Raw genomic sequence first — 24811 nt, 5'->3', positions numbered from 1 at the left:
AATTGTAATGTAGGTGTTTGAGAGATTGAAGCAATTATAAAATGTTGCAACCTGCTTCTAGTAAATAGATAGCTCTGAGAAAATGTTAAGTAGAACTACTTTGGGTTTTAGGATTTTGTGTTTAATGAATCTGCTGTTGCTAAAACAAGAATGCTTTCATTAGCACTCGTTTGCTCTTCATGGTTTGTAATTATTCGGCCTTATTTTTCTGGAAGGCCTTTCTTTAATTTTGCACAGACGGAAAAGATTTCAGTTTGCAGGTTCCAAGTAAATTTTTGAGCTGAGGGAGAAATAAACGATGCTCCTTAAGCCAAGCTTTAACAGCTTAACATCTTGCTTTTTTAATTTATTTTTTGTATTCGCTTTTTAATATAGTGTATGCTCATTAATAACACACACTTCAATTAAAGGGAAAGTGCCTTGTGCCGAAGTTTCATGAAATTATAAATAAAAACAGAAAATGCTGTGAGCAAACAGCTGGTCCGGCAGCATCTGTGGAGAGAGCAAGGTAGGGATAACGTTTCAGGTCAGTGACCTTTATTCAGACCTGAAACATTAACCCTACCTTGCTCTCTCCACAGATGCTGCCTGACCAGCTGAGCGTGTACAGCATTTTCTGTTGTTTTCAGATTTCCAGCATTTGCAATACTTTTCTTTTTGTTTCACTTAATTATGTTTTGCAGATAGGCGTCAACACACTTATTTGTGAGCTTCTTAAACATTTGTCACTGTATTCTTGGTCTTGGCAACCTTGGGAGTATTCATTTTGTATGGATTTCCCCTTGATGCAACAGTAATGAAGTTCCACTGCAGTGAACACCTGAACTTTAGAATAATGGATCAGGGAAAAGATCACACACACACTATCTGCTCAACAGTGTTGATGCAAACCAGTCATTTTGAAGCACAGGACACAGTGACAAGGAGATGTACAAAGATATTTATTTTTGTACCATTAGGACTAGGGGGCAATTCATGACTTTACATTGAAAGGTGATGCCATTATTTGCATTTTTTTTTTAAAAGGTTGCTTTTGTTAAACTTTGTTAGCATGAATTTGGATGCATGTGGGATATGGGCAATAATTTGACTTAAATCTAAAGGGCTGAGTAGATTATGTGCTTTTGGATATGATGAATTAAATTACTATGTTTCTTTATGGAAATGCACCCCTTCAAGCAATCCTAGCTCATTGAAGCATGTAATCTCATTGAAGCGAATACAATTCTTAGAGGGCTTGACCGGGTAGATGCTGAGAGGTCATTTTCCGTGGCTGGAGAGTCTAGAACTAGGGTTCATAGTCTCGGGAAAAGGGGTTGGTCATTTAGGGCTGAGATGAAGAGAAATTTCTTCGCTCAGAGGTTTGGAATCCTCTATCCCAGAGGATGCTCAGTCGACGAGTATATTCAAGACTAAGATCAATAGACTTTTGGGCACTAAGGGAATCCAGGAATATGGGGGTAGGGCAGGAAAGTGAAGTTTCAGTCGAAATTCAGCCATGTTCGTCTTGAATGGCGGAGCAGGCTCAAAGGTCCGTATAGCCTACTTCTGCTCCTTATGCTCTCCTCTCATGCTCTTGTCCTCTTTCCTTTTCAATGATTGGGTTTCCCTGTGCTGTGTAACAATCACAGCTGAGCGGATGCTCCTGCTCATCTGCCAAGAAGTGTGTGCCAGTATCCTGGACATTCTCTTTTCTCTCTTCCAGTGGGTAACCCCCTGGAATTTACTCAGTTTTGTTTTGCCCCTTGTCGATGCAGGAAAGATGGAAAGATTGGAAGTTTAGTAACATGGGCGTGCACCCACATTCCACTGTACTGTGCTTCCTTGTGTTTTTAACTGAGCAACTAGTAAAATAGTAAAATCTTTCAATTCTTAATACAAAAAAATCTGGAGACAATTTTACATAAGTGTCACCTAAGTCATGTGACATCAGTATTCCTTTCATGTTGTGAAAGAACGGCAAATAATCCGCTGGGTCCAAACCACAATCTCTGAAATATGAACCTATAAACCAAGCTGCAAATTTTATAGTAATGCAAGCTGATTGTAATTTGTTCCAAATACTGGAGCACTTTGTTCCTGTTCACACTACCGGATATAGTGAATGATGCCCAACTTAGAAAGTGAACCCTTTGTCACGCTACATATAAGGAATGAGAAAGTTCCACTTGGCTCATCTGGCACATTTTGTCTAGAATCATGACCACTGAATCAGTATCCTAGACATTCATTTCCGTCCCAATCCTCAACTCCATTCCAGCTTAACCACAGTTCCCAATTCGAATTCCATTTCAAACCCAGTTTCCGATTTGTTTTATCGCCTTGCCCTGCAATCCTCAAATTTCTGTTGCAACAAAAACTTGCCCACCTTCTCATTTTTTTAATGAGCTATAATTATTGTTATTACACTAGTATTTTTCTTGCTCCATCTATGATCCAAGGCAAGAATTTCTCACCTAACTTAGTTTACCTCGGTACCTTGCTTGCTTGGTGTATGTCACAAGACAAAAGAACAGTTTGCAGGCAACACTGAAGAAGTTGGATTAGTTGCTTTGCTCTTGTGCTGAGAAAAATACAGGTACTGATGTATTCTACTTCAAAACTGGCACAGGACCCACAGTAGCTGGTAAAAGCGCTTGCTCTGGTTTTATGCTTCAATAAGTTTTTGATGGTGCTTACTTTGAAGACCATGCTTATCCAGAAGCAGTATTGTTCCTAAACCTGTGTCTGGTGGAATGACATTCCAAGTTAACTTGTAGTTGGAATTCAAATTACCCATGTTGCAGACCTGTTTGTATATCTAGAATTCATGTATTGCTGATCTTTTTTTATTTGTTCATGTGATCTGGGCATCACTGGCAAGGCCAGCATTTATTGCCCACCCCTAATTGTCCTCGAGAAGGTGATGGGGTAACCTGCTGCCTTGAACCGCTGCAGTCCGTGTGGTAAAGATACTACCCTAGTGCTGTTAGGGAGCGAGTTCCAGGATCTTGACCCAGCGACCCAGGAATGGCAATATATTTCCAAGTCAGGGTGGTGTGTGACTTGGAGGTGGTGGTGTTCCCATTCACCTGCTGCCCTTGTCCTTTCTAGGTGATAGAGGTTGTGGGTTTGGGAGGTCGAAGAAGCCTTGGCAAGTTGCTGCAGTGCAACTTGTGTAGACACAGTGCGCCAGTGGGGAGCGTGATGTGCCGCTGGATATCACTGGTACATGTGTTGATGAATGCGAATGCAGTGTTGTGTCTGATGGCATCTTCTTGCAAAACATAATTAATATATTAATTTTTCTCGGCGTGACTCCTTGAATCCATTATTAGACGACAGAAAATTGGATGTGGGCGTCTAAATTGATTGCTGTTCTTATAATTCTGAATCTAGTAAGATTTAAATAACCTAATGGGATTGACCAAAACTATAAGCGTGTAAAGATCAAGTGAGTTTAAATAACGTACATGTCTTGGAATTTGAAATGTATAAGTATGAGAATTCAAACATCTGAATATACACTGATAAAAATGTAAAAGGAGTAACAGTAGAATTAGATACTATGAATCGTAAGTAATTCCATTTAGATGTGCCCATAATTGTTTGTTTTGAAGAAGAAAACGAATTTACAATTTGTTTTCCTTGCATTTAATCAAAATCTCAGCACTAATGGCTGGCAGTTGGTCTGAAAAGAGGCTGAAATCACTGCCGCTCATGATAAGAAGCAGACAGACTCCAAGGAGATCCCTTTCACTGACGTCACTAGAATGCATCCGTTTCACCGTTGTGCTAAGGAAATGTAGAAACATTGAGGCTCCATAGAGGAACGTGTCAGTGTGGGAATAATTTTGAAACAAATTGTGAAAAGGAAATAAACAGCTTCCTACATGTTTTTAAAAAAAAACACATTAAGTACTTGGCTGGAATGTACTCCTTTTAAAGAAGTCATCTCATCATCTGATTCCTTTTATAAATCAAATAGCTTCTAGTTACTTTCACCTCCAAATACAAATCTGAGAATTGGCTTGCATGCAAAGCTTCAGCTTGGATCACTAAGCCTCTGCTGGCCTCTAGATCCCAGTTTTTGTGATTCCTAATCTTCAATATTCCTTATTTAAGCAGTGTCCAAATTGTGTTCTTGATCCCTGGCAAACCAGCCCTCAGCTCAGGCAATTTGATCCTATTTTTTGCTTGTATTTCTTATTTACTGGATTTATTTTTCACATTTTGTGTTCCTGGATGTTTGCCAAGGACTGCTGTTAATACTGTTGCCTCATTGGCAGTGAGTTCTAAATCAGATCACCGAGGACTGTTAGTGTCCCCAGCGTGAGATGTACGCAAATTAAGAGGAAGATGGATTTAAATCTTGTATGTGGCTCCAACGTACAAATTAATGGGAACATTGATTTAAACTTTCTACGTGCCCCTGAGACTCCATGGTACACATCTATGCTGCCAGATAATCTGTTTTTGTGGTGTGGTGTTAATTGAAGGATGGATTTTGGCCAGGGCACCTGGAAAACTCCCTGTTCTTTGAATAGTTGCGTGGGGTATTTTATGTCCACCTAACCAGGCAGACACAACCTTCATTTTGATGTTCAGTCCCCAAAAAACACCTCTGACAATGCAGCACCCCTTCAGTACTGCACCAGCTAGCTGCTTGTCTTGGAATGAGGCTTTAGCCCACAATCCTCTGACTCGAGAGCGTGATTTATGGCAAATGGTTTATAATCACTCCACCAGAACAGGCTACATTCTGGCAACTACTGAGTTTGTAACCAAGTTTTGGAATGTGTTTCTTGATAACCATTTCTTAGTATTGAATTGTTTTCTATGTTGGTTTTGGACACATTCCTATCCCTTTTTCCAGGAAATGCTACTTACTACTTTATCTGTTTCTGTTGACTAGTTGGGAAGAGCGAAGAACTGCCTCAGGTCGGATACAATATCTCAACCACATCACACGAACGACGCAGTGGGAGAGACCTACTCGGTAAGCACAGAATAATGGTAATCCCTTTCTGCGGCTGTAGATTCTGAGGTCGGTTTGTGCCTGGTTAATAGGATAATTTTAAAGCTGAATTGATCTGACTATTACTTACAAATAATTATTGGAAGAAAAGTGCCAGCCACTTAACAGGGCATGAAAGTAGAATAGGATAATTTACCTACTTTTTGTTTTTAAAATGTCCTTCCCTTCGTATAGCTGCCCCCTCCATGAAGAAAAAATGTGCATCCTCCAGCGTGTGGCCTTCCTGCATCACTCAGCACTTCTGTGCTTTTCACATTTCTTAATTTGCATTCTCAGAATTTCAGCCTTTCTGAATCTAAATGATTTGTTTCAAGCTTTATCTACTAAAGTTGATGATGGCATCTGTTTAATACCCCTGCTCGACAATATGCTTGTAAAGATGATGCTCTGCTCAGGTTGAAATACGGAATAAGCAAAACCTTTAATTAAAAAGTCTGTAATTGGATTTGTTGTTGTGCATGAAATTGCATTAAGTAAGAAGCAAATTAAAATCCCTTGAATGTAAGAGATAAATCATTAATCTACAGAAAGCACTGTCCAGTGTTGTATAATGCAATTCTTTGTAAAGGATGTGTTTATTAATGGACTGTAAACAATGTAATATGTGTTTTTGCAGTTTGTCTCCCAGCAATTTATGTAATTAACTCTTCGATTATTCACAAATCCAGTCTCTCTGCATTAGTGTAGACTAGTTACTGAGATGTCAGGAGTAGCTTTATTATTGTAATATCCCATACAACCAAAATACAAAATAGGACATTTTAAAATACAAACACACCTCACCTCAAATTCTCTCTCCTGTTTTTATTTTAACTTTTAATTTTACTTTTGAATCTATTCTTTTTTTTCCCCTTCATAAACTCTTTCCTTACATTGATTCTGCTTTCCTTGATTCCCATCCTTTATTTGGAGGTGGAAGCAAATTGCACAAAGTTGGGTTTTGATCGGCTAAAGACTCTCTCCAAAAGTTTTTTTTAAAGCTAGTCAAAAGGCAGAAGACTGTAGATTATCATAGCCTGCTGATGGACAAGCAAACCGATTGACAGCCGCAGAGAAAATCATGCCAGACAAATGGACTCATTTGTGGTGTGCTATTTAACTATATTTTGAGCGAAAGCTTCAAAACTTGATTGAAATGTAGCCCTTTTTTGAAAGATATACATACAGCTAAGGATATGTAACCAGAGTACGGTAGGGTAGTAATTATGTTCCTGGATGAGTGATCCAGAAGCCTGGATGAATAATTGATTCTCACCATAGCAGTTTGAGAATTTGAAATCTGGAAATAAAAAGCTGCTATCAGTAAAAGTGACCATGGATTGTTGTACAATTGGGTACCAGGTTACCTTCCTCCCATCCATCCTTACCCGGTCTGGCCTATGTGACTCTAGTCCCACCACCAACATGGTTGAATCTTAACTGTCCTCTGAAGTGGCCTCGCGAGCTACTCAATTGTATCAAACCACTACAAAGAACTTCTGAGCACACTTTATTTTGTACCAACTCGCTCCCATCCTCCATTCCTGAAAACATCGACTCTCGGTTGGGTATGACCCCACCGATTGCTTGCGTCATCCAAAATCTCGCACATGACCATTCTTCATATGTGAGTCTAGTCAGTGAATGTTTGCCAACTCTTAAACTATGGAGGGTGAAGTGCAGCCTTCACACTGAGAATTCTGGCCTAATCCTATACCATGCATCTGCTTTACAGCAGGGTTTACTGGATCCCTGGGATCCCAGGATGATTTCCTTTTCTTCTCCAACCTCCACCCCACCCCCCAGCCTCGCGGTGCCATCCTGGCTGAGATTAATTAACTCCGTACTGAACTAGAAATTGAACCTGGGATTTGTAGACTGTATGTGCCAATTACATGGTGACTTTACTAACCAAGCCAATGGGAGTGCATCTGAGCTCAATTTTCCATTAAACATGGTGCACTTTAAATATGATAAACGTTTATATTTTTGAAAAAGTTGGGCATATGCATAATGAGAATTCAGGTTGCAAATTATACCTATATCTCCATAATGATTAACTTTACTTTTCACACTTAATTGCTGGCTCTCTATGTAGACTGAAGCTAAATACCATTAGTCAATAAACCTCAGTTTACAACTTTTATTTCTACCTCTTTTCCCCCCTCCCACACCCAATCTCTCAAAATACAATTTACAAAATTGTTTATTGTGGCTAACATTTTTGTAGCAGGTAATCTTTGGTTGTGAAATTTTGAGCGGAAAACAAGTGGAAGTTGTAGAGCAAATAGCGCATTAACAGCAGAAATTTCAAACCATTCTTCAAACCTTTTAAGGGTCACAGTTAATGACTTTGTTATCAGTGCATTACATGCATCGGCTTCAGCAACTAAAATTGTGTTGTAAAGTAGTGTGTTTTAAAAAAAAATCCCAGATAAACGAAGTAACCATGACATCACCAGACACCGAGACCACAGTCTCCTTCAAAAATTCCACCATATCTGACTCTTTCCTGTCGTGCAACATGACGGATGTGAGTCATGTGAGCATAAACCAGTCTTTCTATTTCAGTTGCTTCCTTAAAGGCCGGGGGAGGGGCAGAACCGAGTTTCAGCTGATTGGCTTGTTTGGTTAGTGTTTAATTAAAGATTAACATTGTTTCAGTCTGTAACTTCTAAATCTTTTACTAAAATTAATTGATCATTTTTGGATATTTATCAGATTTCAACTACTTTCTTAGTTTTCCTGGCTCAGTGAGTACTTGCACCATGACTCTGTTTTTCAGCCAAAAGAACCTCAAAGGTTCCTATTCTGTGCTGAGTGAGTAGATTTTGGGTGGCATGACGGTGTGCATTCTGTAATTGACCTCAATACCCTGGCCATGAGCCAATGAATTCTTGGGAAAACGCATTTGTGTGTGGATGCCGGATGAGGGCAGGATCAGACTTGACTGTGATGCTGTCCACAGTCAAATATCCTGGTGATTACTGCTGAGGCGCACAAATCAAGAATGGTCACTTGTCAAGGTACCAGAGGGTGTCTCAGTGGTTATGAAATTGTACCCCAACAATAATCAGCATTCTCCAGAGATGGGGATAAGGGGAGGAACCCGAGGATGAGGTCCATGCACAGACAGAGGGCGGGTGGCTAACCTACAGCAGGCTTTCAGCAATGCTGCTGTGTCATTGGCTGCTCGGAGATGAACCAGTGCAGCCGGAGTTGACACCTTCCAATTTATATTTCTTTTACCTCTGAGACCTTATGACTTGCTTTGCCTTCATTTTGTGCCTTCCCCTGTCATCATGGCTGCGATATGGAACTCAAAATGAGGAATGCTATCAATATGTGTCACTCAAGACGCAAAGCTTTGAAGTTCCAAACAAAAACTTTCATTTATATTGTACCTTTTTTAATGTAATAAAACTTCCCCCAGTGCTTCATTCACATTGAAAGGTGTGGATCAATCCGTAGTAGAAGAGTTAGATGGAGTTGACCGAAGATATTTTGGAAATAATGTTTTTGAGGAGGTCCATAGAGACAGGGAGGAACATAGCAAGTTGAAGAGGTTTAGGGAGGGAGTTCGCGAGGGTAGGAAGTCGGTGAATGAAAGTTCTGCCACTACAAGGAGAATTGGGTGGGCAATGAGCAGTAGGCCTGAGTCAGAGGACTGTGTGGGAGGTGGGATAGCAGGAGAGGTTACAGAGGTAGGGTGGGGCAAGACACACCGGTATTTGTAAACAAGGAAAAGGATTTTACAAATGGTATGTTGGAGAACAGGAAACGCGTAGGTTGATAAGGCACTTTCTGTGAGATGAGGTGCTGACAGTAGTGGATTTTTCGACCAGTTGGAGTTTACAGAGGTTGGTGAGGAGAACTTTGAAGAAATCGAGTTTTGAAGTATTGAAAGTATGATATGACCAATAGGAATATGTTGGGTGGAGTATGGGAGTTGGGGAAATCAGTTGATGTGATTAAAGCATGGATGAAGATTTCATTGGTAGAGAGGCTGAGGTAGGTGCCATCTTATTTCAACTATTTTTTTTTAAATTATCTTTGTTTGGTTTACATTCCTTCTCCTTCTCTCCCTGTAAATATTACATGCTGTTTGTCTAGCGTAAAGCCTCTATTACCAATGGTAATCTAAAATTAAGCACCAGAAATTATGCAGAAGTGATCTGCGACAGCTTACCTTTCATTTTTTAAATTCCCCTTTTGTGTGGGGAAATTCACTTGGTGCCTCTTCCAGATGTCTCAGCTAACACTTCAGACCCGAACAGGGCTGTTGAGATTCTGCCCTTGATTTACATAAAAAGATTTATTGACGACTCTCCTGTTGTTTCACTATGTGGTTAACATGCTGTAGAATTCAGTTTGTTACTTTCTATCTTCAGCTTGTCACATTTGGATTTGAGGATCCTAGCATCCCTTGATTTAATGTGAAGACAACACTCAAACATTCATTAAATAAGCCTCTTGACTACAAACAAAATGCTTATTGGGAATTTCCTTACCAAATGTAATCTTCAATATCAACTTAAAGGAACTTGGAATTACAAAACTTTTGTGAAGAATATGAACAGTCTGTTCATTTTCAAATTGCCTTGGTACTAATATTTAAAATACTTGTAAAACATTGTTTAAAGTTGCAATGGGTTTGACAAATTTCAAATTTTATTAATAGCATACCATTCAATTGTGCTTTTATTAAAAAAAATCTTTCCTCATCCTCTATATGCCATTCTCTAACGTATTCCAAGGCCCCTTTTCAGTGCTGCTTCATTGCTGGAAGCTTGGCAGTATGTAACAGGAACCCTCCTTCTCTCCCTTCCAACCACAATAAATTGATGCATTATCTTTTATTTTCCTCCTCTTTCCTGTGTGGAAGAGCTTCCATCCATCAGCTTTGAGTTAAATACTTACCATTCCACAGGACACCATCGGTAGACTGCTATTAAAGTACTATTATTTTAACAGTTTCCTTTTGATCATTTTTTTCTTTCTTCCTTTTTCCTTCCCAGTATCCCCAAATATCCCATCCTATCCTCAATCAGGAGGGCAACCTAAATTTCCCAGGTCTTCCCTTCCTCCCTTAAAGCAAAGACCCAACCTCCACTTTCCACCTTTGTACCTTGGCATGATTGAGATCTGTGGTGCACTGTTCAGGAACTATAGGTACACACCTGTGCCTCACCTCTCTTTTGCTACCCATATTTTCATGGTAATGACATAGGGTAAATGGTTTGGTTTCATTGTACATTGCTGTCTTAGTTTTGTGATTAGAACAGCTTCTTTATTTCTATATAAATACTAGACGTGCAGTGTTAATTTCTCCTTTTTTTTTCCCCATAGGCCGGCCTCTGAATATGCCAGTCCTGGCAGGCCACTGAGTTGCATTGTGGATGAGAATACACCAATGACACCAGCTAACGGCGCCTCATGTGGACAGACCCCTGACCCAAGGATGGCAGAGAGGAGAGTGAGGTCACAAAGACACAGGAACTATATGAGTCGGACGCATTTGCACCTCCCACCTGATCTCCCAGAAGGTTATGGTAAGGCACCTCATTTCACTTTGAGGAGTAACCTGTCTAATGTAATCTCGGGGATTGATATAATCCTGTTTTGCATCAAATGTGATTTTTGGTTAATGTTATTTTGAGTATTATAAGCAGATAGGGGGTTTGCTGTACACAAGTAAATATTGGCAGTGTATACAAAAGGGAGTTGAATTTCCTGCTATAACACAAGATTGAGTAGACTAGGCCTTTATTTCCAGGTGTTTAGAAAGATGAGAGGTGATCTCATTGAACATATAAAATTCTGAAGGGGCTTGACAGAGTAGATGCTGGGAGGATGTTTCCCCTGGCTGGGGAGTCTAGAAGTAGGAATCACAGTCTCAGAATAAGGGGTCGGTCATGTAAGACTGAGGTGAGGAGAAATTTCTTCACTCAAAGGGTTGTGATTTTTGGAATTTACCCCAGAGGACTATGGATGTTCAATCGTTGAGTACATTCAATAAAGAGATCCACAGATTTTTGGATACCAAGTGAATCAAGGAATATGGGGAGCTAAATTATAGGACAAACGGGAATCTGTTCAACCTCTGTTGCCTCCAGGTCAGATCCAGGGTCATCCCAGGATCAAGGCCTTATGGAGCTGAGTTGAACATCTTGTATATATTTGTTGACCGCTGTAGAGTTGTCCTTGTTGAAGCAGGAAGGATGCCAAAAAAGGTAGCCTAGGATGCTGCCGCTTTGAGGAACCACGAGGGATAGGATGGTAATTAAGGCTAAGTTTTGTAAGGCAGTGAACATGCTGTGCAGAAGCTTTATACAGGTTGTATCTCTCCAGTCCGGGGCTCTTTCGTCCGGAAACATCCCTGGTCCGGCATCAGTCCTGGCGTGGGTGGCATCACGCGCTGCCCGTTGAGGTAAGCGGGCCGGGGAAGGGAAGGGCAGGCGGCTGACTAGGGCACCGAAGCTGGGCCTGCCCGCCGTGGCTCAGCGGGAGGCTTGGGGCTCGGCGGCTTGTGGCTCAGCTTTCTCTCTCCCCGCCCTGCTGCTTCTCTAATATATATTTTTTATATATATATATTAGAAAGAAATGTAGGTGACAAGCCTGGGCCCAAAATGCAAGGAATCATCAAGATTGAAGAGAGTCGAATCGAAGATGAGCTAAATCCAGAAGCAGTGATTAGGGTACAGCAAGCTTGGGTATTAAAATCTTATCGATTTGTGGGAGGGATAGTCATGCTTAACTCAAACTGCCTCTTTTGTGCTTGGGTGTGGGAAGATTTTATTCAGAAGACATAATTTACACACTGGCAAAACTTTTCATTGTTGTATCGTTTCAAATGCTGCTGGTAAAGACAAGTGATCTTTATGAAGAAGGGGGAAAAAAAATTAAAAAGCAGGTGAACTTGTATCAATTCAAATGTTGTATTTGCCCCAGGCATGGCTCATGCACTTGAGTCTGCCAGCAAGACCACACTGTTTATTTGAGAATTAGGGACAGCGGCTGACTTGTGGAACATGGTGTCGTGCATATTTATGCTCATAAAATATGGCCAAGACACGTCAGTTAGCTGTTTTTGTTGGCAGTGAAGAGTGTGTATTTTTTTTGCTTCCCTTCCCCTTATCTTCTGAAGGCATTTACTCCTACTAGGCTACAGTCCCATCGGTACTGATTGCCTGCTGGCACGTGGTGCAACCCAGCCAGTCTTCCTGTGTGAGCCTAGATGGTGAGTTTAAACAGGCTGCTTGACTGACGACTGATATGAAGGAAAGACTTGCATTTATATAGCACCTTCCACAACCACCAGACGTCCCAAAGCGCTTTACAACCAGTGAAGTACTTTTGAAGTATAGTCACTGTTGTAATGTACGAAATGCAGTAGCCAATTTACATACAGCATGCACCCACAAACAGCAGTGATAATGACCAGATAATCTTTTAATAATGTTGAAAGAGGAATAAAAATTGGCCAAGACACCTGGGATAACTTCCCTGCTCTTCTTCGAAATAGTGCTATGGGAACTTTTGCATCCACCTGAGGTGTCAGACACCTCAGTTTAACATCTCATCCGAAAGATGGCACCTTCAACAGTGCAGCACTCCCTCAGTGCTGCACTGGAGTGTCAGCCTAGATCTTTGTGCTCAGGTCTCTGGAGTGGGAGTTAAACCCACAACCCATAACATCACAGTCTAGTCTGATTTTGTTCTTGTCTGTCATCCACATGTTTTCCAACTCTGAATAGCAATTGGGAATGGGAAATCTGACCGATCCTCAACCTGTCGGCCCAGGATTGGCGAGACTAATTGTAGCCTCCCCACTGTCATTCTAGCTGAAATCAGCTTACTCTGGCACCGATCAGGCTTTGAACCAGGGACCTCCTGGTTTGTGTTGCTCAGTTATATCCTAGCTTTATCAGGGGCAGCACGGGCCAACCCACGCTGCAATATGTGTGCATGCTCGGTCTGTGCAGCAAAGCTGATCTCCAGTTAGTCTTGGTTAACCCTTGCCACTGGACCAAGACCTAGCTCTGTCAAGCCTGTGTGGTGGCTGATGTGCAAAGGCCATCACACGTTAAAAAAAATCCACGCACCGGCATCTTCCACCCTTCACGATGTAGTTCGGGATCTGGAATATTAGGTCCTTCATTGAAACACCTGTGAACGCATTCCTTTTTGGCAAGTCCTCCTCGCTGCGAGGGACTGCCTAAGATGATGATGATGATGAGCTTTATCAACTGAAACATTGGGAGAATTGTAAAATAAGCAGTTGTTGTGACAGTTCATCAATCACAGTAGAGTGGAATTAAGAATTCTTGGGGCTCTGGACACCAAGAACATTCAAGGCCAAATCTGCACCCATTGCACAACTCACCACCAATCTATTAAACCCCAAACATGTTGTAAAATGCATGAAGAAATAGTTCTATCAAATGTTTACACGTTGCATTAATAATAAATAAAATCATATCACATCATACAGGTACTATGCTTAAATGAAACTGTCTCATTCATTAAAAAAAAATAGTTTACTGTGAATATTGCGCATCTCATACTAAGGCTCTATTGTAACAGTTATCTACTGTCAGCATCTAATTACAATTCAGAATATAAAACACCAAACCTATAAAACACCAAACCAGTCAATTGCAGTATTTTCTCATCCAAGATACATCTGCCACATGCAATATTTCTTCAGAATAATTGAATTTGTCTATAAGATAGCTATTTTGCCTCAATTTCACAGTGAAATGTTTTTTTTGACGGAAGGAATGGGAGGAAATAAATGTGGAGTGCTTATTCACCAGGAGTCAGAAATCTATGAATATTTAAGATTAATATATACGCTAAAATACTGCTACTTCAGTTTTAAGTAACGTCATTTGGATTTATATAAAAACAAAGCTGAACCCGTTACTAATCCTGGAACTCTGACTGTTACCCAGCCCTTCTCTCGGTGTGGACCGCTCTGCACCACATCCTTGAGTGTTCGAGTCTGGGGGCGGGAAGTGTTTTGCACCAGAAGCGGCTCCGTCTCATGCGAGAACTTCCCAGACAGGGAGGCCGCTGCAAGCAGATGAAGAAAGTCAATAGTCGCGTGCAAACCTCAAGCTCTGCTTGCCTATTTTCTCCCGTGTTGCTCGCAGCGGAATCCAGGAGATTAATCTTTCATTCCTGGAGACTCCAGTGCAATCTGGGAGGGTTAGCATCCCTAGTTATAGTGAAACAAAAATAGCAAATCCTGGAAATGTTCAGTAGATCAGACAGCAACTGTGGACAGAAGTAGAATTGATGTTTTAGGTTGCTGACTTTTCATCAGAATTTGAAGATGTTAGAGGAATGGCATTTAAGCAAGTGCAAAGCCAGGGAAAAGGAGGGCAGGAAAAGAACAAAAGGGAGAGGTATGTGATGTGATGGGATGGAGGCCGGAGTGTTTAAATGACAAAAGTGACTACCATGTGAGGCAAAATGAGGTGAGAATGAGACCAGTGTAGAAACAAAAGATCAATACAGAGGAAGTGCAAATGGTTACAGCAGAGGAGATGGGGAGCGTGGAAAATCTGACAAATAGAAGGTTCTCGTGGCCCAGGAATATGATGGAAGATAGGCAAGAGGTGCGGATCCCCACTCCAAGCACGAGCCCACAACTCCTCCGCTCCCAGTAGCTCTAGTGGAGGCATTCTCCATTGCTAGAACCTGCTGCCTGAGAGAAAATGGTGGGTTAGGTCTAAAGTTGCACTCCATGTTCAGGCTGGCAGCCTGTAGAGTTCCTTGTAGAAAGACGAGTGCTGGTTGTTGAGCTCAATTGGAACAGTGTAACAGTCCAGGGACAGGCAGGTTGGAGTGGAATGGACAGTTAAAGTGGCAAGCGACCGGAAGCTCAGGGTCACCTTGCAGACTGAACGGAGGTGTTCAGCCAAACAAACGCCCAATCTGTGTTTGGTCTCCCTAATCGTGAGCAGCAAATACAATATACCAAGTTGCAAGAAATACAAGTAAGTTGCTATTTCATGAGTCTTTGGAGCCTTGGACGGTGGGAAGGGAGGAGGTGAAAGGGCAGGTGTTACATCTCCTGTGCTGGTATGACAAGGTGCCCTAGTTACGTTGAGTTTTACCGATAACTGGAGCACTTTCCCATATATATAGGCACAGGATCTGTAGGATGGTGCGTCAATCTCTCCTGCTTAGGCAGTCCCACGGAGTCGAGGATGACTTGCTTTCACACTAAAATGAGTTCTAAGGTGACTGATGAGACCAATGTGGGATCTACAGTCTCTGTCACAGGTGGGGCAGATGGTGGTTGGAGGGACGGGTGGGTGGGGTGCTTGATTTGTCATGCACTACTTTGAGCTGCCTTCAAGTTGAATGTGCTTCAGTGCTGTTGGCGTCTATTACATCTATAAGGAAATGGTTGCCGTGGTGATGGGCAATGTGTTTATTCAGCAGCGCATGGGTGTTATGGCAGGTATTCGAAGCATGCATGGCATCTAGCTAATTGCAATAGATATGTTAGAAGTAATTTCAGACAATCTTTTACTGTGCTTTCATTGTTTGAGGCGGGGCTAGTGAAAGGGAACCCATTTGGGAGTGTTGTATGGAGTTCAGAGATTTATTGTTTGATTACTGGTTAGTTTTCAGTAACTCCAAAAATTAATTAGTTAAACCTGGTGTCACACTTCACTTGCCCTGTTTGAGTCAATAATTAGTAATTGCTCTAAGTTTTTCAGACAGTGTTCCTTGACAGCTAGAGAGTAGAGGGTGCAAGCCGAGATGTTGTGAACAAGAATTGCTTCTTTCTATCTATCAGGCTTGTCCAGCACATACAAAGCGATCTCTATTTCTAAAAATGTTTTTACGACTGCCATATTGTTTTCCAGTCTGTGATTTTTTTTTTTCTGGAGATAAATTAAAAAGTGTGCTTTATTTTCCCCCTCCTGTCAATGAGGTGCTGCTTTACACTGGGGAAACAGTTTCACAAGTATCGGCTGTCGTCTGGCATCTCGCCTAGACAATGAGTACTAGCATTTTTTTTCAAACGTAGGAGGTATAGCCAAGCCCTGTCCAGCCCACACCTGACATCCACACACATACTTTCCAGCAAGAGTTGCTCGATAGTGAATCGGGCCAATTTCCATTTCATTGACCCCTTCTTAGCGCAGGTCCATGGGTCAATTGTACTGCTTCGTTTTGAGTTAGCTGCTAAATCAGCTAACTCAACATGAACCAGAATAGAACCTAGCACCATCCTGATTTGTGTGATTGAGAATCATATTTAACCTGACGAGTCGCAACGTGTATTTAGTACCATTTTAATGTCAAAACCCTAATCAAACTTAAAGGTTATATCTTGAAATTTCTAGATCCATTTTGTTACAAAAGCATCTCTTTTGTCTGTTTCTGTAGTTATAATGTTATTTGTTTTCACTTGTCATTACATTTTCTCTTTCCTAATGCTGATCTTATCAGGCCACTCATTATGCAGTAAGAGGTTTGGTTGCATGGCCTAATCTCAAGCTGTTTCAGATGGCTGCTAGGAGGCTATGTGACAACAACCGCTGGCTAATATCCATCTCTCTGTCCCTGTCTGCTTCTCGCTCACTTTCCCTCTCCCTCCCTCCCCCCACCCCCACCGCTCCCCTTCTTGCCTTTTCTCTCTCCTCTCTCTTCTCTCTCGCTGAAAAAATAAATTGACAAACCTTTTTTCCTATTAGTAATGATGTCATTCATTTGTAATGAAACCTGTTGTCATCGCGCTGTGTGTTGTGGCGTCAGTGAAAGTGCTTCCTTAGCTTTAGGGATATGATGAATTTACATTAGACATGGACCTTTTTGAATGAAATCTATATTATATAGTACAATGCCCAAATACATACACTATGCACTGGGTAATATCGATTTATACTGCTAACTCAAAAATGTACTGACTTAAAATATTTGCAGTATCAAAGAGGTTAATTTTCCTGAGAGAACTTAGGTTATGCAATGAAAATTTGAAGATGGTGAATTGGGCAAGTTTACAAGTAAGTATCTTACTGCAAAGCTATATGGTGTAAGCCACTGAATAAAGACACTTTATCACATTGGCAGTCATCGTACCAGACTTTGGGATTAAGATGCATTGTCTGATATGGCAAGCAGAGAGGAAACGTGTTCTGTTCCTGCTATGAGGTGTTTCGACTTGGTCTTGTACCTATTATTTCTCATTCTCTAAGCTGTGCAGTTGTGGAGAAGTATAGAGTAGAGGCCAGATGCTTCCGTACACACTGAATGGGAAAATCCCAACTGCAGTGAACTGTTCTCTTTCACTCTTTCATCTCCTGGTCAGTAATGGCGAGTTAAGCAGAAGCCTGGAGAAAAAAAGTGAAAGACCAAACTTTCATTTCTATCGCGCTTTTCATGGCCTCAGGACGTTCCAAAGCACTTTATAGCAAATCAAGTACTTTCTGAAGTGTAGTCACTGTTGTAATGCAGGAAACACGACAGCCTATTTGTACACAGCAATGATAATGACCGGATAATCTGTTTTTTTTAGTGATGTTGAAAGAGGAATAACTATTGGCCAGGACACCCGGGATAACTCCCTTGCTCTTCGAAATAGTGCCAAGGGAATTTTTACATCCACCTGAGAGAGCAGATGGGGCCTCACTTTAACATCTCATCCGAAAGACGGCACCTCCCGACAGTGCAACACTCCCTCAGTACGGCACTGGAGTGTCAGTCTCGATTTTTGCGCTCAAGTCTCGAGTGGGACTTGAACCCACAACCTTCTGACTCATTTGTTGGTTCTCTTGTTTGGGGATGACATAGAAAGGGTGGGGGGGGGGAAATCTTTTAAAAATGGTTCTACTCCCATGCATGATTATTTATGACCTTCAAGCCTGCAAAATTCAGCAATTGCTACTGTACAATTACATTGTGGTACGTTTCTGTCAGTCTGTGCCATGCTCCATGTGGGAACTGTTGAAATTCACACTGTTGCAGATTTCATGGGCTGAAACCAGCTTCCTCTTTATTCCTACCATCATTATTATTTATTACTATTCTTTTATTTTGTATAGAACAAAGGACAACGCAACAAGGTCAGGTATACTTTCTGCACACACAGACCGGGGTGAGCACATGGCACGATCCTCGAGTACCCAGGTAAAGGAAACCTGGCCTAATGGGTCTACTTTGGTGATGGAGAGACTCGACAAAGCCAAAATTATTTCAATTTATGTGCTAGAAAGTAAAAGCTGTTTGTGAAGAGCAAGCATTATGTAATCTGATTCTGTTAAATTTAGTATATGAAATTGGAGGTGCTTTTTCTGTGTTTGTTGCAATTTGGTTTGATGTGCAAAAGAAAAAGTAATGATTACACTTTTTAAGGATTTGAATTTTAGACACCCACTTAAAACTGCCTGATCAATGGCAAATTATTTATACTTCAATTTTATTTTCCCTTTTAGGTTCCCCTTCTGCACCAAGTACTCTTTTCCTATGAAGAGAACAGGCAGTTCATCTGAGCCCAGGACTTTGCCATTGTTGGGAGGTTCACAAGAGGAGTCTGGGGCTCTGTGGGCACAGTTATGTCCATGTTAAGATTGGGTATTCTTCCTTTGAGGAATCCCTGCCACTAGTAGGTTACTAAGTGGAGGCAAAGCAATTCTGCACAAGGGTGGAGAGTGAATCTACCTAGGCTGCTGTTGCAAACCAATTGGCACCCAGTTAAAGAGAATTTTCGGCAGAGACCTGAGAGTCGGTCAGCTGCCTTCTGTCTTGGCTCGGAAGTGATGCAGTTGTGGAGCGGGAGAGCTATTTGAAAGAAGGAAAAATTCGGCAAATGAGGGGGATTTTAAAAAGCTTTTAAGTAAACATGGCAATCAGACTTTAAGTACCCTTGTTGCTGGCAATGTAGCAGAGCATAGATATGTTACATATTTTGTGGTAAAAATAAAATGTTTGTTGAAAAGTGGGTTGCTATGCTTTCGGGAAGAACTACCAACATATGAATGTGAACGGTACCAGAACATTTGCTTTTAATGGATTTATTCCTTGGGCTAAAGCCATTTGGCTGAGACCTGCAGTTAAAATGTAGATTAATGACATGACAACCTAGTTTTGAGGCCTATGCAGGTTTTGTGAGCTTGTATCTTGGGATACTAAAGGATTCTAACAGAAAGTATCAAGTTCTTGGAACACTCCGGTTTTTCTGACATTATGGAATTGTATTCCTTACCATTTTAATTGGTTTGGCATGAAGTAAGCTGAGGTAGCTGTCTGTGTTTGTTTTGCAGGGATCTTAGCAACGTAAATTGTGAGGAACTAGGGCCATTGCCTCCTGGCTGGGAAATCCGCAATACGGCGACAGGAAGGGTCTACTTTGTTGACCACAACAACAGGACAACGCAGTTTACGGACCCACGGTTGTCTGCTAATTTGCATTTTATTTTAAAGTAAGTAATGGAACATCTTTTTTGTCACCGATTTTTCTCCCCATCCCCACCCGCCTTTTTTAAAATTTCAAACTATTTTAGGGAGTGAATTTCAAACATCTTTTTTGGATCTCCTATTATTTAAATTGGTATTGTGGGTTTTTTCCAATGCAGCTGTTTAAACAGCACTTGAAAACAGATATTAACATCAATCTGGAATAGTTTGATTGTACAGTTATTAAATTGTCCCATCAAAACATTTGAAATTTGGCTATTAGCAAGCTTTAAATAATTCAGATTTGCCAACTGCTCTGATTTATGTCAAACCTTCTAGACTTTTCACAGATATGTTTTGTTATCAAATGGTTGCTTTTTTATGTTCTGCCCTTTACTCAGAATGTCTTGCTTTGAGGGAAAAAAAGGAGCACTTTTGTTTGATGATGATCCCATCTGATGGTTCAAATAAATGTGTAACATTTTTCTTTGGTGGCAAGCACCTGAGGTGTCTACTGCGGTTTCCTCCTATATAACAGAACTACTCAATCCGTGATCTAATGGAAATAACCAGTAGCAAATAGGGTAGCAAAGACCCAGAGGCTGAAAAAAGTAACTCAGCAATTTGTACCAAACAAAACTTCCCAGCACTTAGAGAGACGACTGTTGTATGGGTTTCAATCTGGCGCAGGGCAAGTGTTTAAAACTAAGTCAACGTAAAGGTTTGTGCAGTCAAATTAATTTCCAGAATGGCTGCAGATAGATTCACCAACCAGAAGGATGGTAGTGTCAAGAACGATCACTTAACAAGAATCCTATTAATGGGGCCATTTGCTTAAAGACCACGTTACTGTGGTGTAGAAAATTCCTTGTACGTTCTAATGGAAAGAATTGCTTGCTTGTTGGAACAATTTATGCTCTTTATACAGAATTCTTGTTTCTTGATGATAGATTTATCTTGCGGCACCCAGTCTGGTGAATGGTGCATCCAATTAATTTTTATACAGTACATGCAAAAAGATGCTGCAAGTGCATTGAACATAGAAAGTTGTGTGCGAACAAGAGGGGAAGTAAGAAAGGGTTGTAATTTTAGGGTACATCTGTTTTAGTTCTTGGGTCTAATAGGATACTGTGCACAAGCTTTGAAACTTTCGGATAATGGGGACATTCTTTCTTGGCAGGTTTGTTCCGCTTAAGAGCTTCCACCACAGCACCTTCAGTCAGCTTCCTATGAAGACAGCACAGACAGTTGATCATTTTCCAAACCTCAAAATATCTTCTTCAAACTTTTTCTTTGGAGGGAGGGGTGAATCAGTAGCCCTGTAAATGCAAAGGGATAATACCTGTCATGGAAGAATTTGTATCTTTTATATCAATGAATCAGTGGGTGGCAGTTACAATTCAATGCAAAATAATTAATATGGGAACACGGACCTTAAAAAGGGAGCATATGCTAAATGAAAGTCATGCAGCAGCATAAATCAAGAAAGAGATCCAGGGCATATAGTGGAAACTCTATAAATCTTTGCGTGATTAGCTGCAGAAAAAAAGAAAAATGATCGGATTGCATTAGCAAAATAATAGAGTATCTAGCTGAAGAGAATATATTGCTGCTGCACAAGAAATTGGTCAGGCCCCCATCTGAAATACTGTGCACCATTCTAATCGCTTAATTATGGAAATTATATTGCTGTTGAGAGGGTACAAATGCAGGCAACAGATATGATTGTGGGTATCAAGAATTTGTCATGAAAAATGGCTAAGGAAATTGAGCTTATTTTCTTTGGAATAGATTGCAAGGTATCCAATTAAAACTGTCAAGATTATACAGGGAATCGGAAAATTGATCCTGACAAATTGTTCACTCTGGTGTTGGGTTCAAATACTAAGGGACACACATTTGAAAATTAGGAGGTTAAGAGTAAGAAGGCAAGTTGTGTAGAATGTTTTCCCCCACACAACCTAATAATCTTGTGGGATAAGTTGCCAGGAAAGGTCAATGAAGTGGACAGTATATATAGATTTGAGATGATTCAATGTATTGAACGCCTTGGGATATTTTACTAGGTTAAAGGTGCTATATAAATGCAAGTTGTTTTCTCGAGGGAAAAATATTGAGGAAGGTGGATAAGCGAGATTCATTTATGAAAAGTTTGTTTGGCACTGATAACCTTTTCTAGTTCCTTTTATTTAAATAAATTTTTATGTATTGGTGTCGAGACTAAAGTGCTATTTTTTTTAAGATATGGTGCTGTTGTCTGGTTATTGAGGGCACATCTGCTTATTGTTTATGATAGTTGTAGGCAGCGTTTTGTTTTTGTTTGGGGGCAAAAATTATGTTTGTTTCTGGCTCAATAGATGTGTAAACTGTTGATCGAGGCAGAGCACTTGCCCAACTAAATCCTTGCCAGGTTACTCAAAGTTACCTGCACAACTGATCACGTAGTGCTAAGTTGATGTTTTAATGTGGCAATGCATACACGCGCACCCACTCATCAGTATTTCAGTTTAACCTGCAATAAAATAATAATCCCCTCGGTAGACTTTATAAATATTGAATGATGTTGCTTTTTGTTTTACGTTTTTAATGTTAAACTTTGCACCAAAGTCTGGCACGAAATGTTATAATTGGAAGAGTTTTCAATGCAAAATATAAAGTGGATTTTTGATTAATTTCTGTACCTTTTTTGTTTTCATTTCTTTACCATGGGTACTGTGCTACAGGAGGGACTCGAATCAAGGACCGAACCTACATTACCAACATACCAGGTGAAGTAATGAAAGCATTGTCTGAAATATGAATAACTTCACTTTATCCATTGACACTTCTCAATCAGAAATGATTTGGATTGGGTGGGTGGCTGGAGAAGGAAGAGAGAAAGTAATATTGGGTGAGCTGAGCAGTATATCCTGATCATCAAGAGGAGAAAACCTCTGGGATAGGTACCCCTTTGTTAATGTGTCAGATTACAAAATACTGCCCAAACCTAGCAAAAATACTGTAGAAAGTGTAGCATTTTGAGAGATCAGAGAATCAAACAAAAGTTGGGAACATGAACAAGATTGATCTTGGAAATGGGAATTAGTGTGGAGAAGTGATGTTCTGTACCGCAAGCTAGAAACATGTTAATTGCTAACTCCTAAACATGATACATTGGAAAAATAACTAACACCATGTATTATGTGTGGAAACTCCCAATCTCTGAACAGAAAATGAAATTACCAAAACTAACAGATAAATGACAGGGCTCTGAGGTTTAGGAAAAAATTACACTGACCTAACTGTCTAGCCCAATGGGTGGATAAGTTGTTGTGCAAACCTCACTGGTGGTTGATTTTCTATAAACAAAGTCATATTGTTTGACTTGTACTGCACATTAGAACATAAAATTATAAGTGTCTATTCTGTGGAGTATTTCTGCAGAAGGCAGCTCGTGCTCGGTATTACTGAGCTGTTGTGAAGTGATATGGTCACGAAATACTTAGTAAGATTAGTGCGGAAGCAGGCAGTCTGATGTGGATAGGTAGAAGATAGGCTAGGTTTTCATATTTTAACAAGTAATTTTCAAGAAATGAATACAATACAAAAGATTAAATGACTGGTAGACAATGGAATGAATGGTTTGAAACACCACTATAATGGGATGTGCACGTTCCAATGTAAAAAGTCGTAATATTTTGGGATAGGTTCAGAGATAAGGGCCCCAAATTTGGCCCTCCGGTTTTTTCCGAGCCCCCGGCGACACTTTACCTCAAAAGCAGCGCCGAAAAAAACTCCCTGCGATCATGGCCAATTTTAGGGCCGTCTGTGGAGCTGGCATGGCGTACAATAAAGAGGGGGGTGGAGCTAGGTCCCGGCGCAGAAAACCGTGCCGGGACCTCTGCACATGCGCGCTAGAGTCTGCGCATGTGCAGAGGTCCCGGCACCTGCAGGCTGTGGGAGGTGCCGAAGCGGGCCGTCCCTAGCCCTAGCCGAATGGGCTCTCTTCTTGGGTGAGCATCAAAAGACTTCGGTTATTTTCCCATTTGATATTTCTACAAGAGTTTGACATCGGGCGATGAGTCCATAGATACAACACCTATAAGAATATTGTGACAAAAACCCTGATAATCTCCCCTTTCTCTTTATATGGTGTAAGCATCAAAATGGAGAATTCCAAATCTGTGGGAGTAAAATAAACCATGGGGCTGGGTGATAGTGGATTGGCACATTGCCCTCTCTCCTCTGGGACCAGAGTCAGAATCCAAATTACAGCATGAAAATTTTCCCTCTCTGCCAGCTGTCAAGAACTCTGTGTTTTGCCAGCACCAATCTAGTTCTCAGTGCGGAAAATGTTACTGTTATTGGTGATTTTCTGCAGTTGTGGCGAAGGTACAGTATGAGGGAAGAATATTACTTTGGTCTTGGTGCTTTAGGTGCACGGTTCCTTTTATTTTATTAATTAATTGCTTATTACTTTTTGTGCTTTGTTTGGTGCTTGGTGCTTTAAATGTAGTTACTTGCACCGATTCCTTAACTGTAAGTAAGGTCTTTCTGTGCAGACAAAAGTGGACACATACGCTACCTTAAGTTAGTTTAGCACAACTTTTTTCTGGCCAAATTGGCATAAATGGTGTAAGTTGCTGGGAACGCCCCCTTTTACGGAAAAAAAACAGACCTAACAAAAAATCTAACTAACTCACACACACTGGCGCAAATTAAATGGCCATATTTGCAACTAAAAAGATACACCAGAAAAATCAAGTTATACCCAAAAAAACGGTGCAACTCATGGGGAAATTTGGGCCCATAAACCCCCTGCAAATAATGCATCCTTCTTGAATCCTCACAAATGTACCAACTGTGGTATTCATCATCATCATAGGCGGTCCCTCGAACGAGGATGACTTGCTTCCACGAGTTCACAGGTGTTTCGATGAAGGACCCGATGTTCCAGATCCTGAACTCCAATTGAGGGGGTGGAAGATGCCTGTGCGTGAATTTTTTAATGTGTGGTGACCGTTGCACACCAGCCACCACACGGGCTTGACAGAGCTAGGTCTTTATCCAGTGGCAAGAATTAACCAAGACGACTGGAGACATGCTCTGCTGCACGGACCTAGTGTGCACACATATTGCAGCGTGGGCTGGCCCATGCTGCCCCTGGGCCCCATACCCTCAAACTGTGGTATTACTATAGTATGGGTTAGACAGAAAGTTCACACTTTAAAGATTGTAGCCCTCCCTTCACCTTGCACAAAAATCAACAGTGATTTATATCCTTAAGATGTCTGCTGTGGACCAGTCATGTTGCTTTTTAACTGGATTCATAGAATCAGAGAAATTTATGGCACAGAAGACGGCCATTCAGTCCTTTGTGTCTGCGCCGGCCGACAGTTATCCAGCTTAATCCTT

General features: G+C 40.9%; 1 protein-coding gene across 1 annotated transcript in view; it reads left to right on the top strand.

The window, feature by feature from the left end:
- The window catches only part of smurf2 (SMAD specific E3 ubiquitin protein ligase 2), a 237643-nt gene that overhangs the window by 161875 nt on the left and 50957 nt on the right, over positions 1–24811 (top strand). Inside the window, exons 8-12 of the mRNA XM_070857868.1 lie at positions 4895–4978; positions 10346–10548; positions 18067–18151; positions 19285–19443; positions 22141–22185. Coding sequence (XP_070713969.1) covers positions 4895–4978; positions 10346–10548; positions 18067–18151; positions 19285–19443; positions 22141–22185 — 576 coding nt within the window. The remainder of the gene's footprint in view (positions 1–4894; positions 4979–10345; positions 10549–18066; positions 18152–19284; positions 19444–22140; positions 22186–24811) is intronic.

The sequence above is a fragment of the Pristiophorus japonicus genome, chromosome 16 (genome assembly GCF_044704955.1).
Source record: "Pristiophorus japonicus isolate sPriJap1 chromosome 16, sPriJap1.hap1, whole genome shotgun sequence".
Lineage (NCBI taxonomy): Eukaryota > Metazoa > Chordata > Chondrichthyes > Pristiophoridae > Pristiophorus > Pristiophorus japonicus.
Note: the sequence above shows the minus strand (reverse complement) of the source record. Positions and strands in the feature narration are given on the sequence as shown.